At 41.7% G+C, this 14,798-nt stretch overlaps 2 protein-coding genes across 2 annotated transcripts in view; one reads left to right on the top strand and one right to left on the bottom strand.

The window, feature by feature from the left end:
- Positions 1 to 14,798, bottom strand: part of DGLUCY (D-glutamate cyclase) — a gene marked incomplete in the record, with an annotated part of 106,851 nt that overhangs the window by 23,676 nt on the left and 68,377 nt on the right.
- The window catches only part of CCDC88C (coiled-coil domain containing 88C), a 67,803-nt gene that overhangs the window by 32,003 nt on the left and 21,002 nt on the right, over positions 1 to 14,798 (top strand). Inside the window, exons 6-17 of the mRNA XM_072428315.1 lie at positions 819 to 902; positions 1,511 to 1,651; positions 3,781 to 3,965; positions 4,204 to 4,285; positions 4,387 to 4,545; positions 5,672 to 5,818; positions 6,831 to 6,975; positions 9,027 to 9,208; positions 11,131 to 11,268; positions 11,346 to 12,416; positions 12,764 to 12,891; positions 13,733 to 13,874. Coding sequence (XP_072284416.1) covers positions 819 to 902; positions 1,511 to 1,651; positions 3,781 to 3,965; positions 4,204 to 4,285; positions 4,387 to 4,545; positions 5,672 to 5,818; positions 6,831 to 6,975; positions 9,027 to 9,208; positions 11,131 to 11,268; positions 11,346 to 12,416; positions 12,764 to 12,891; positions 13,733 to 13,874 — 2,604 coding nt within the window. The remainder of the gene's footprint in view (positions 1 to 818; positions 903 to 1,510; positions 1,652 to 3,780; positions 3,966 to 4,203; positions 4,286 to 4,386; positions 4,546 to 5,671; positions 5,819 to 6,830; positions 6,976 to 9,026; positions 9,209 to 11,130; positions 11,269 to 11,345; positions 12,417 to 12,763; positions 12,892 to 13,732; positions 13,875 to 14,798) is intronic.

Below are 14,798 nucleotides of genomic sequence, written 5' to 3'. Positions count from 1 at the left end.
CGTGCTCTCTCTCGCTCGCTCCCGTGCTCTCTCTCGCTCGCTCTCGTGCTCTCCCTCGCTCGCTCGCTCCCGTGCTCTCTCCCTCGCTCGCTCGCTCGCTCCCATGCTCGCTCGCTCCCGTGCTCTCTCGCTCGCTTGCTCGCTCCCGTGCTCTCTCCCTCGCTTGCTCGCTCCCGTGCTCTCTCCCTCGCTTGCTCGCTCCCTCGCTCGCTCCCATGCTCTCTCCCTCGCTCGCTCGCTCCCATGCTCTCAAGCGCTCGCTCTCATGCCCACTCCCATGCTCTCTGTCGCTCACTCTCATGCTCTCCCTCGCTCTCATGTGTTTTTGTGTTACGTACTATACATCAGCTCTGGTGTAGCTCTGGTCTCATCAGATGTGGTGTCCGCATTATCAAACACTTCGTCAATAGTCATATGCATATAAATCCACTTTATAGGCACCAAAATCTTTTACAAACTGGTAAAAGTATCGGAGACAAGACCAGTCACCCTGCACACAGAGACAGTGTAGCAGTGACCAGTCTGTAGTACAGGAGAACCTTCACAGATGAGTTTGACACTGGCTTACTACGCAGCTCAAAAATAAAATAAATCCTTAATGTGCCAGAAGATACAAATAGACATGGCCCTTCATTTTACACAACGTTTGTTTAGCTTTTAAAAAAAAAACTAACACAGCCACCACACATTACACTATACAATTCATTTGTTTTCTAGTTCATCAGAAAATGCTATTTTACCCCAGACTCAGAGAAAAGATAACCTCTATAGGTCATTTTCACTATAATATTTGTAACATTTATCATTTTCTCTTCCAGTGTGACAGAAAGGAAGAATACATTGAGAGGATCAAACAGCTGGATATAGAAACTCAGGCGGGAATCGTGGCGCATATTCAGGAGGTAATTCTCCAAATGTCTATAATATGGACTCTGCAAACCAGCCCTGACAGCCAATTAAACGGTCAGGAAGCTCAGGAACACCCAATGTGTGCTGGGACTTGTAGTACTCCAGCAGCTGAAATGCTGTGTCTTAGCAAACTTTTACACTTCGATCTGCCATACAGTTACTAAGGTTTACTACAAGAAAATTACAAGAAGAAATCCCATTTATTAATATGTACCTGGGTCAGGTGCCAATGCCAATAGCAAATCAGCCGGCCCAGCCATATGTTGGCAGAGGCCGGTCCTCCATTTATTATGACCTGCTTATTTTGGTGCATGGCCCCATTATGTATGAGGCTGGCGGGTGATAAAGCCAAATCTGCAGGGACAGTTTTAGGGTAGAACAAACCATGCAATTGCCCAAGGCCCCAACCTTCTCCGGGCCCCTGACGGACAATGGCACAGGACGCAGGTAACTGGGCAAAGCTGAAATTCAAACAGACTGTCCATCTAAAATATCTCCTCCTCCTATAAATTATCCTTTTAAAGAGAAACTCCCTTTTATTTGTCATCCTTTGTGTCTTAGAATAGCACATAGTGACTTGATTACCTTTTTTTTTAACCAGGTCACCCACAACCACGAGAATGTTTTTGACCTGCAGTGGCTGGATTTACCAGACATGGCCCCGGAAGAGCTGGACTCTCTGTCTCGGAACATGGCCGTCCATCTAAAGAGGCTTTTGGATGAGAGAGATGACTGCCGAGAGGTAAGTCCACAGCAGTAATTACCAACCAGAGTAGTCTGAAAGAAAATTTGGTGGTCCGTGGCTCTGGCTGGTGCGCACCCCAGCGGGGTCAGGAGAGGGACCCCGCTGGGGGGCGCACCGGCTAGAGCCGCAGACCATGTCGACCGTATGGACACAAACACCCCACCCAGGCTCAGACCTGCGGTTCTGGCATCATGGCATAAGTATGGGGGAAGTTTCTTTTCCCTTTAAGTGACAAACGGGTCCCCGCACATGCTCTGTCCTGATTTTGTGCATTCAGTGGTCCGTAGGTCTAAAAAGATTGGTGACCACTGTGCTACAGGATCACTCACAGGGTCACTCATAAAAGAATACATGAGCAGTTTTACTGAACAGAAAGCATTCTACTCATTTTAGGGGCCAGCAGGTTCTCTTTATGAACCCAATTTTGTGTGGGGATTCTTGCGGTGCACAGCAATTATTACATAGACCAATATAAAAAGCATATAGCCAATTATTTTTAAATGACATGAAAACATGTTATTCTATTTAACACAGAACAACTAATTCTCATCTTAACGAATCACATAGATTTTATAATTTAATGTACGTTTACAGATTATCCCTGTTCTTTACGCGTTTCAAGCGTCATCAGAAGAACAGCAAAGGATTTTCCTTAATGTATTCTACTTTTCTTTCTTTTATGTGATTGAACACAAAAGGTAAAGCAAGGATGAGTCACTTTGGAAGGAAAGAGTGTATATATCACACACACACACCCTCTTAACAATCACCAAGAAGTGATAATTGTGAGGAAAGGTATATCACTTATCAGTACTCAGTACCATCTCTTTAGGAGGATGGGAAATGTTTCTCTGCCAGATTTTATTAAGAAAGAAACCACATCATAAACTGCATCAGCATCCTCCTGGAATTAATTATTCTGATTTCTCCTTTCTTCACCCTTTTTGGCTCTTAATGGTTCTCTTTATGAAGCCAAAAAGGATGCATTTTATGAATGCATGAAGAAGTTCAGGAAGGGTGCTTGCTATCCTTGTTTTAGGGCCACAGGGCTCTTTGGATTTTACTGATAACCGCGGGTATTTTATGCACCTTTGCAGATACAAATAGCATTACCCGTGTATGTTCTTCATTCATGCCCCCGATGCCCTCCGCCTGTTATGTTTGCCCAGGAAGGGAGCAGCCAGCGAGGCTGACCTCTATCACAGGACCCGTCGGTCACCCTGGCCGCCTTTGAACAGCAGCCAAGCTGACTTGTCGTTCAGGGACAGATCTGGGTGGCGATTCTCTGCTCCGCTGAGCAAGCTGCGTTTATGGCATCTGGCATTTCTCCACATGACGCTTGAACGCTGGCGGGGACAGGATATGATGGCTGATTGTACCCTGTTGGATCGCCTGAGTTTTTACTATATGGAAAGGCTGTCTGCCTTGTCCCAATAAATTTTTGATTGATTTTATCCAATAGAGTCAGTTTTTTATTAGTTTTATTTTGTTCATGAGTTTCAATGATTGCAATGCTGCGGAGTCATTGGACATAATCTGGGGTACATTTTGATGCAGGAAAATGAGTTTTTCTAACATCGCTATACTATCAGTTTTAGCTGATACGTTTGCTTTTAGAGGGCACTTTTCTGCCAACCATGCCCCACATGAATACTTACCTGAATCTTTTGACATCCAATAGCTAACATTTTCTTGCCAATTGCTGAATAAACTGCAACAAATCCCTGCATATTTATTTCAGACAATTCCCAAGCATTTTCTTTTGTCAAACTAAACCTACAGTATATGATTTCCTTTTCCATGCAAACAATCAAAGTCTTATTATTGTGTTTGGGATCAAAACAATTTACAAATTGTTTATTAATGTTTACCAGTTGCAGGCAGCAGGTGGCAATCTAAGCAAAATAGCCCCTTCCTCCCCCCCCAGTTGTTAATATAATGTTGGGGGGAACCATTAACATTCTTCTGAATGATGGTAGCCTGCTGATTTTTTAATAATTGTGGTCATGGAACAGTCATGCTTTGTTTCCACAGTTTGGGATTGGGATGTAAGTTCTGCATGGATTAAATCTTCCATTACAAAGCCTGATTCATTGATAACCTCATTTTCATCCTCTGTATCCCAGATGAATATAGATCTTACCCAAGAACGGGATTACCTCCAATCCCTCAACCCGCCAAGTCCCGTCAAGTCCTCCAGCCCAGATCCATCATCCAACATGGTCAACCACCTCGCCAGTGAGGACAAACAGCACCTCGCCGTGGAGCTGGCGGACAGCAAAGCCAAACTACGGAGGATCCGGCAGGAGCTGTAAGTTGTGTCGTTACTTCTCAATTCACTATGGAAGGGTTATCTGAGGAATATGGGACACACGGAACGTTTGCTATGGGCCCATGATGCCACCCAGGGGTCGATGATTAGACATTTTGGGGGTTACAACCTATTTACAAACTATTTTTGTTCTTTAAGGAAAATGGTGGGGGTTTATTCTCCTCTATGTGATATTAGATCAGCAGGAAACACAAAATAAGACTTATTTATTTTTCAGGGAGGAGAAGACAGAGCTGTTGATGGACAGCAAACATGAAGTGGAGAGGCTGACTATGGAACTCCAGAAGCTAAAACAAGAGGTAAGTCTCTTCTCACCCCCATCCCCTCAATACCTTTTCTAAAACACTAAAGGAACCCCAAGGTGTTAAAATTTACCTAACAAAACTTTTTTCTTGCATAGAACATCCAGTTGGCATCTGAAGCTCGCACGGCACGGACCTACAGAGATGAGCTGGACTCCCTGAAGGAACGGGCAGGCAAAGTGGACCGGCTGGAGAATGAGCTGGCCAGGTGTAAAGAGAAGCTGCATGACGTGGATTTCTACAAGGCCCGAATGGATGTACGTCGAATACTCAAACACGTGCTATTTTTCCTGAATGTATAACATTAATCATTTCTTTCTGTAGGTTTTTCCTTTAAAGTCAAATGCATTAGGTTGTTTCTACACATGAAACCTGGTTGTGGTGGGTTGGAAGACAGGTGGAATCCCGTCTGCCATTTTTTTTCTGTGTCTGTGGGCTTTAGGGCTGCTGCAGTTGGGAGCTGTAGATGGTGAGGGTGATCCAGGGTTCCATTATCAGGAAATTAAGTTTGTTGAAACATTCCTCACAGAGGGAGATTGAATGTCCAAATTCCCGGAGGGAGAGGTCACTGAGAAATGTGAGCTCATTAAGATTGCATGGCCTGAGCTGCTATCATGTTGCCCTTCAGGGTAATTGAAGCTGGGAGGCTGAGCCGGGTGCTGCACCGTGTGTACTGGGGTGTGACTCCTCTCTGCTACCCCCCACAATCCATAGGAATTCTTGGTAATAATTTTTGCTGCTCACCTGTCCTCAATATTCTTATAATATTACCTCTCATTGATTTCTGTAATAGTTACAGGATGCAAAAGTTGATGCATAGAATTATGCAAATGCTATTTATTAGTGATCATCAAAATAAAACTAAATATAAGGTTGGTATAATGAAACCAATTAATGCAGATGTTTGTGCATTAATAAAACATCAATGTACAAGTAGTGAGTATTTGAACTTGACTTGCAAACCCTTGTACAGCATAGCTAGGAATAAAAGGGAGAGAAACAGTGCAAGGAGCCAAACGTGTGTTCTGTAGTGATCATGAGCATTAAATGAGAATGCTGATGGGAGAGGAGAGCAGTGTGAGATGAGCTCATCAGTCTGCTGCTTCTTTTTCTGGAACCAGACCAAACTCAAACAGAATAAAATCTTCTGCCGTGTTAGAACAGGCTGCTCTGTGTGTCAGAGCTGTATGAATCTCTGGACTTGGATGGAAATGCAAATCCTTTTCCAGGTAAACCAGCTTCTTACCAGACATATCTGCAGCTGACGAAATCATTTTCAAGCTAATTTCATTGTTGTTCCAAGTAGTTTTTGTCTTTTAGAGGTAGTTCATATTTATAATGCAATGCTCTGTGGATTACATTTTGCATCATTTATTATTGCAGGAACTGAGGGAGGACAATGTCATCCTAATCGAGACCAAGACCATGCTGGAGGAGCAGCTGGCCTCGGCCCGGGCTCGAACTGACAAACTGCATGAGCTAGAGAAAGAGAACTTGCAGCTGAAATCCAAAATACACGACATGGAGCTGGTGAGGAATCAATGGGTATTCCATGTCAGTACAATAAGGGGAGGGAATGCATTGGGGAAGACTTTGGTCCTAATGCTGATAAAAAATGGTATCAGCACCTGATCTGATGACCAGGTTCCAGTTCGATCTTTCACATTGCTTTCTATATGCTCTATATGGACTCCTGCTCATCACACCTACACTATATGGCTACAAGTCTGTGACTTGCCTCAAATAACGATGTTCCAATCCAGGGGTTACCCCAAATGATGACAGGTACAGTTACAACATGCAAAGACATTAAAGGCAATTGTGCTCTTTCAGCCTTGTGGTCACAGTTTGGTGAAGACCCTTTTCTCTTCCCCCATGACTGTGCTCCAGGGTACAAAGCCAGCTCCATAAAGACATGGGGACACAGTTTGGTGTGGAGGAACTTGAGTGTCCTGTACAGAACTCTGACCTCAACCCTACTAAACACCTTTGAGACGAGTTGGAACTCAATTGTGAGCCAGGTCTTCTCATCCAACATCAATAAATGAACTCAGGATCGAGTAAATATTCTCACAGATGCTTGAAAAGCCTTCCAGAGTAGAGGGTGTTATTTGGGGGGGGGGGGGGATAACAACGTATTAGTTACCCATGGTTTTAGAATGGAGCGTGTCCCTCTACATAAGGGCAGCACCATTTTCACATGGTTTGACCAGTTTGTTGTGGAAGAACTCAAGCAACCCGTGCCCTAACCCCAAACCTATTGTTTGTTTTTGGGATAAATTGGAATGCCAATTTTGAGCCAGGTCTTCTCAACCAACAATATTATCAACCTCACAAATGGCCAACAATTCTTACAAGATTTTGACTGGTAACGTTCTCAGTGTACCATGTTTTAGCCAGAATGCCATAATAACGGACATTGTTTTCAAATATTATGTCCAACAATCTCATACAGGTGTGATGGTCAGGTGATCCTAAAATGCAGGTCTGGTAAAATAATCCACTTAGCAATTCCTTATATGGGACTTTATTATATTGACAGGACCGATTCTCAGATAAGAACCGCATTGAGGAACTGTTGGAGGAGAACATGGTGCTGGAAATTGCTCAAAAGCAGAGTATGAACGAGTCCGCTCAGCTGGGCTGGGAGCTGGAACAGCTTTCCCGAAGCGCCGACCTATCTGATGGTGAGTGGCTAAGGGTTAAGGGATGCCTTGTTAGGTTTGGGGCTGCTGTTTTGGTGCAAAATCTTCAATGGTTTTACTATTTAACACTGTATGAGTCTATACTTCTGTCTTTACCTGAGCTCAGAAGCTACAACCAATGACTAGAACCAATAACTCAGCTTGTGGAGAAGAGCTTCCTCCTCAGGACTGCTGGGCTTCTGGTCCAGTTATAAGTTTTATCCCAACCTGATTTAATGATTTTCCAGTCAATGAGCTTCTGATCCTTTGAACTGAGAAAAGCAGAGGAAGGCAGTTTGAGCACTGCATGATAACATATTCAACTTGTTCCCAACCACTCAACAATAAAAATAAATTCCTGGACAGTTAAAGGAAGGCAGAAATGACTGATTTCTGGTGTGAACAGTGCAGGTTCATAACGTTCCTCCTGGGCACCAAATCAGAAAACCAGCTTATGCCCCTTGGAGTTCCCAAGTCTGAACGGTCTCAGAAACATTGAACACAACAGGAGATCCAACGGAGATCCCTTATAAGATAGGTGGACAAAACAAGGAATAGGAATTGCAATGAGGACAACCAACAACCCCAAACCTTGTCAATGTGTTAATAATAATATTAATAATAAACAATATTTATATAGCACCACCATATTACTCAGTGCTGTTCATTTAATAGGGGTTGCAAATGACAGACAGATACAAACAGTGACACAGGAGGAGGAGAGGACCCTGCTCTGAAGAGCTTGCAATCTTAATTTCCTTAGTAAATATTCTGTGCTCGCGTTGCTTTGTAAAAATGTGGAGATGCATTGGCAATCCTCCAATTGAAACCCCTGTTATATTAATTTCAAAATTTTGTTCACTTTAGAAAGTTTCTTTTGCATTGTCAGGGCAGGAAATGGGGAAAACTCTCCCCAGCAGGACAATGAATGCAAAGTTTAACCTTATGGAGTTTAAACCATTTGAGTTCCTGATCTAAACTAAATTAAATTCTTTACCCTTGCATACCTGTTTCTGCACCACAGCCTCCAGTCCAGACGGTATTGTTGTTTTTTTTTTTTACACTGGCTCAGTGGTAAAGTGTCCCTGGAAAATATTTTAAACCTTCAGATGAGCAAATACTGCTTTTGATAAAGTTCGCCTTTAATAGAAGATGGTGATAACAGTCCTAGCCTGCGAAATAGCCATCTTCTCTGTGTATAACTGGGTAGCCTTTTTAAGAGAACAGGTTTGCCCTGATCATCCCATTTGGGTAGTTTCATGTTCTGGGTTACATTTGTAACCTTTTAACACTTTACATACTGAAGACCTAATTTTCTAAATAGTCGATTACAAGTAAAGGAGAATGGCTGATCTGAGCTGAGGTTTGCTGGAGGATTCCTAAATAAAGAAAAGGGAAAGTATCCGGTTTCTGGGATCAGGTTGTTAATTGCCGTTTCTCGGCTTCGGACGCTATGAAAGCGTAAAAAAAAATATTCAGACTTCACTGCCTTAACTTATCGAGCCCAAGAGCTCCCCCTGGTGATTCCTGGGTCAGTTATGTTCATGGTGCTCGTTCTATGGATAGTAGAGCACACTTGGCAATGTTTAGGGTTCTTTAACTCTTGGCATATAAAGAATAGATGTTTCTAAAGTAATGGGTCAAGTCTTTGCCTTTAAAGTAGAGGTAAACCAAAATATTTGCCTTGAGTTGAGTTGCTTGGATTATCTTCCAGCAGTACCTAAAGCAAAACCTGCCATAAAAAAGGTCCACTTGTATAGTTAGGCCCTTGTCCCCGACCCATGGTGCCAGGGCAAGGTCTGCTTTCTTAGGCCCTATCCTGGGGAATTCCAAGTAAGCCAAATGAGAAGAATGAGAATACAATTGTCTCATGAGATTTGGGATATTTCCCAGCATATTGCTAAAAGATGAACTTATCACCACCTGCCACAGGAATGTTTTCTTTTGCAGAGGGGTAACAAATAGGAAGAAGGTCGCTTAACTGAACAAATAACATTTTAAAGTATAACATTTAAAGTCCTCGTGTTTAAAGTTGCTGACTTCTCATTCAACAGCCAGAAAGTCATTTGTGTTTGAGATGAACGAGTCGGCGACCAGTCGCATCCTGAAGTTGGAGAAGGAGAACCAGTCCCTGCAGAATATTATTCAGGAACTGAGAGAAGCTTCCATAAGCCTGGAGGAGAGCAGCCTGAAGGGCCAGGAGCTGGAGAAGGAAAATCAGCAGCTGAGTAAGGAGGTTAGTTCCACAGGAAAGGATAGAATGGCTAAATCTTGATGTCTCAGCATTTACTCCACATTGCATGTGAATTTTACAACCCAAATTGCTTGCTGCAACCTTTCGTGTTCTTTGCAGTGTTCTCTGCAGAATTCTGCTCCATGATAGGAGAAGAGTGTCTGTCAGTCATTTGAATAAACTCTGCTCCTCCTCTACTGGTGCCAAAGCAAGCTCAGGTGTATAACACACTGCTGTACTTTATGAATGTCAATGTCCTCCCCTGCCCTATTTAGCTGGGCGCACCACCCAGCACTTTTCAGTAACCACCAAGCTATTCCTGGGTGGTTACTGAAAAGTTAAATCACTATACAGGGGCTGCCACCCACCTACAGCTTCTTACCACCCAGCTTTCTTGAGAGATCACTGAATATGGTGATGTATTAGGTTTGAGTGCTGGATTATCGAAGTTTTTTTTATCTGTTGTTAATTTTTTAGTTATGAGGTCACTGAATTGCAAACAGCAGGTCTGGTATTAAGCAGAGCTCCATATGTAGTTGAGAGTCCAAATTTAATTTGAGCAAAAAGAAAAGCACCGTTTTTTTTTTTTATCATTTTTTTTACTATTAGTAGAAAGAAAACATGATACAAACAGAAATACAATACAAATGAAAAAAAAAGAATAAACGCACAATAGTCAAGAACACAGTAATAAAAAAAAAAAAAATAACAGATGGAATAAATGCAAAGAAAATAATGACAAAATCAACAGTATCCATTGACATATCATGAGCATAAATATTTTTGCCTTCTAACATTTTTTCTTTTTTTTATATAACAAAATAAACAAGAGGGGAGGGAAACTAAACTAATAACATTTGCAATGTCCAACAACATCAATTATATTGATTAATACATTGTAGAATATGCACTAGGTAACTTACAGTATTGGCATACAACTTTAAGTACCACTTAAATTTCTTTGATCATACCATGTAATATGACGGAAAAGCTCAATAATATCTTTTAATTGAATGGGTGAAAACGTGTCTTGCAAAAAGGGCATCCACACTCCAAAAAATCGTTGTGGATGTGTGTCAAGATGTTGGGTAGCTTTATGAATTATCGTAGAGAATGTAACAACTGTGTAAGATGAGACACTGACGGAACCACAGGTTCCAGCCGAAAGCACCGCTTTTTTAGTGGCATCACCAATCCCTCCTTCTTCAGGGCCTGTTCAGGTGTTGATATGAATGAAGTTGGATTGTGAGCAATGATTATGGAGTAGGATTCTCCAACATGGATCATCATTATTCAACACCAGCGATCCAAACAGGGAGACCTAAAAAAGGGCTTGGTTAAGCAACTGAAAACTGTAGACTATTATTTTTACTTTTCTGACAAATAGAACATTGTACTGGGTTCTCAACTATGGGTTTTGCACGTTTTTTGTACCTCTGGGTGGTAATGAACTAAAATGTAGTGAAGTGTCATGTCACTGAATGGTCGAGTCTACAAGGTGCATCAGGGGTTATAGAAGCTGCTGTATTTTATTTTTTATGTTTAGGACCTGTGAGGAACCTATACACTTATAGTTCACTTGTGCCCATGGTGGAAATTGGCTTCAGGAATTTTTTATATTATAACCCTATATTAATAATAATACAGGATTTATATAGCACCAACATATTATGCAGCACTGTACATTAAATAGGGATTGCAAAAGACAGACAGTGACACAGGAGGAGAAGAGGACCCTGCCCGCAGCACTGTACATTAAATAGGGATTGCAAAAGACAGACAGTGACACAGGAGGAGAAGAGGACCCTGCCCTGAAGAGCTTACAATCTAAAGGGGGGGGGGGGTGTCGCACAATAGGAGGATCTTTCAGTTGTTCCTAAGCCAACCTATTTACCCTATTAACATTGCATTAATTTACTTTACAGATAGAGAATTTACACCTGCAGATTGAGAAGGAGAAGCAAAGCAGTGCTGACTTGGAGAGTCTCGGTGAGGATCTCCTGAAGGAAAAGGAGCAACTTTCTCGGGCTCTGGAGAATGTCAAATCAGAGAAGGACAAGCAGGTGGGACTGATAACTGTAAAGATGTTTCCCTTAGTAGTCCAAGAATATTTTTGTAAAAATTGTGCTTTGTTTACCAGATTAACGAGCTGAAACAGGAAAATAAGCACCTCTCCCAGACGGTGGCAGCACTTCGACAAAGGGCGCAGGACAGCACGGATTCCAGAGTGAAAGATGTGGAGATGGAAAATAAAATGTTGCATGAAACCATCACAGACACCAGCAGTAAGCTGAATGAGGTGGAACATGAAAAAAAGCAGCTACAGAAAGCCTTTGATCAGGTGAAAGAGAAGGCAGAACGTGTAGAAGAGATGGATAAGGAAATCCATCGGCTAGTGAAGCAGAATGAAGTGTTAACCAAGAAAGTGTCCTCTGTGAGGATCTTGGAGGAGAAGGTGGAGGCTCTTGACAAAGAAAACGGCAAGTTAGAAGGAGAAAATAGAATCTTAAAGAAATCTTTGGACACTTTGCAGAATGTTTCAATTCGTTTGGAGGTGTTGGAAAATGAGAACAAGCAGTTGGATGAGGAGAACCTTGAACTGAGGAGAGCTGTGGAAGCTATGAGATTCTCCTGTGCAAAAGTAACACAGATAGAGAGAGAAAATGTGGATCTTCAGAAAGAGAAAGAAGAGTTACAGAAGAATGTGGAAGTGCTGAAAGCCTTGGGAAAGAAGTCTGAGCGCCTGGAAGTCAGCTACCAAGGTCTTAATGAAGAGAACTGGAGGCTTCAGCAGATGCTTGATGCTGGAAACAAGAAACTCCAGGAACTGGAAGCAGAACTTCAAGACACAGAAAAAGAAAATAAAGCGCTTCAGAAGACTATAGAAGAGTTTAAGATTTCCAACAAGCGACTTGAAAGGCTGGAACAAGAAAAGAAAGCAATGGAGCAGGACTTAACGCAACTGGAGAAAGATAAGAAAATGTTAGAAAAGGATTCAAAAAGACTGTGGCAGCAAGTGGAACTGAAAGATGCCATCTTGGATGACAACACGGTGAAGCTGGCTGACTTGGAGAAAGAAAACCGAACGTTGGAGAAGGAGGTTTCCAAGCTGCGGGAATCTTCTTCTAGAACTCGAGAACTTGAGAAGGAGAACAAAGATCTGCTGCAGCAGCTGACTGTAGATAAAAGAACACTAGCAACATTGAGAGAGGTGAGCAGAACAATGAATACTAAGCTTGGACCAGTAACTAATGACACAAATGCTGTACATGATTGCTGCAGCTTGCATTATTTTTAAAATTTCAAGCAAATCATATGAATGTGGTCATTCATATGATATGTGCTTCTAGGCTGCCTAGGAGTCCCTAAGCTTGCCTAGGAGCCCCCTAAGCTTGCCTATGAGACCCACTGGATTACTCTTCATAAGTCACAAACTGCACTGGAGATAGTTAGGGCCTTACTTGGAAACAACCTCATTGTAACGATAACTTTTATAACTAGTTATTGAAAGTTTTGGGAAGTCTGCTGGTAATTTTACATTTTTTTTTTTCCTTGCAGGATCTGGTCTTGGAAAAACTGAAGACCCAACAAATGTCTAGTGAGCTAGACAAGCTGAGTCTTGAACTGGAGAAGATCGGGTTAAACAAGGAGCTGATGTTGCAAGATGAGAACAGCAATGCTGAGAAGTAAGGGTCATCTAACCTAGACATCTATTACTAATACAGTTTGCTTCTTTAGGCTCTAAACTTAAACCATCTGCAATATGTAGGTTAACATTCGTCGGCATGATGTTGAGGGAACTTTATTCTATATTCTATTTTGGAACTCAGAACTTCAAGTTGCCTTCGTAGGACATCACTCTGGTATCCTTGAACAATCAAGTGTTCCCTATGACAGCCATTAATGGTGCTTACATGGGTTTGGGAAAAGCAAACCTGCTGGCCCAGCTGTCATTGTGGTTGTCACAAAAAGTCTGATGATATATTAGCTATAAGTGGATATGGGGTTCTGGATCTTTTCTTTCTACAGATGTTCATAGCGGATTGTCCCACAGCTTTGAATGAATGATTAACCTTGGGCAGTTTTTGTAGATATAATAGGAAAGGCTTGGTTGTCTCTTGGTTAGATCTTGGCAAAGAGGAAATTTTTAAGTCTTTCTTTTTTTTAAGCTTTGTCCCATAAACCCAATGCATTTTAGAGGCTGAGGGTCTCCTTTTTATTAGAACATGGCAGAGTTAAAAGAAATGTGTGCTGAACTAATGGAAATGGAATGATCCCTGCAGGATAATAATCTTCCAGAGAGAAATGAGTACACTAGATGCTTGTATAACAAACTCCAAGTCAAATGACTAAGCTGTATTAAACCCCAATGAAGAGAGACCCTCTGAAACGCGTTGGAATTTTATGTACTGCTGACTTAGCTTTTAAGCAATTTGTATTTGGCGCTTTCCTTCTTGCTTACCAGGTTCTTTATAATGACTGAACACAAGTGAAGCAATTAGTTCATTATTATGTTTTGTTTTGCAGAAAGTACAAGATCCTGGAAAGCAAAATTGAATCAACACTAAAGACGACATTGTCCGTCAAAGAAAGCAAAATTATGGCACTGGAGAGTCAGGTGGACGAAGTCCGGAACCTCAATCAGAAGCTGCAGAATGAGCTGAATTCGGTATGGTGTGCAGATGAGTTGGTTGTTCAGGGGATTTGCCTTAATAAACTGGCCTGATGGAGGCAAAGTGCAGAGTTGTTTCCTAGGATATCCTTCTGCATGCTCCTACTCCTTGCAAGGCCGGAGCAGTGCAGAAGAGAATTGAGAATACATTTATTAATGCTAAATTCTGATAATTCCGATAAATGCATAAATTGCATGTAATTCTGGCTATACAGTCCATAGAGAAGTGCAGGAGACCTCAACACTTAAAGGTCTTTAGTCAGGCACTAGCCAGTGACTGGACAAGGAAAAGAGAAATAACGGACCCCTCTATTGGACTGATCTCTTACTGTCAGCATGTTCTTTGTTAAGTGCCCATTGTCTGTTTGTACTGCTTATACCTCTGAAATTCCAAGACAATCACAGGTAACTACAACGCTTTAGTTTAGCTTTGAAGATTTACATGAAACCAAACGTTTCTGGGATCTGCGCTCCCTTCTTCAGGGCTAGAAATCCATTCTTTGAACAGGTAGACCACTTAGAAGTTGTAATACACAAATTAAGGAAGTAAATAGCTGGTTTTTTTTAGGCAAAATAAAAATTGTAATAGGTGAATTATATATAGCATCATTCATATAAGTCATGTTTGATTTGTTAGGTCCAACCCCAGTAGGTTATAGTGGGATATTGGACCTAGTGACCAGTGAGAAGGTTAACATTAAAACATTTCATCAAATATCTGTAAGTTTTATAAATAGGATCCTAACATGTTCCCAAAAATAATTACATATGTAAACTGCACTAAGACAAATATCTAATCGCAAACTGAATACTGCAAACAGATTGTATGATGGATAAATGGATTGGTGATTTGGTTGACAGGTTGCACACTGATTTTTGCCTTCAGGTGTTGCTCGCTCTGAAGGACAGGTCCTCTTTTTT

This window comes from Pyxicephalus adspersus, chromosome 12 (genome assembly GCF_032062135.1).
Source record: "Pyxicephalus adspersus chromosome 12, UCB_Pads_2.0, whole genome shotgun sequence".
Taxonomy (NCBI): Eukaryota; Metazoa; Chordata; class Amphibia; order Anura; family Pyxicephalidae; genus Pyxicephalus; species Pyxicephalus adspersus.
This window is presented reverse-complemented; position numbering and strand designations above follow the sequence as displayed.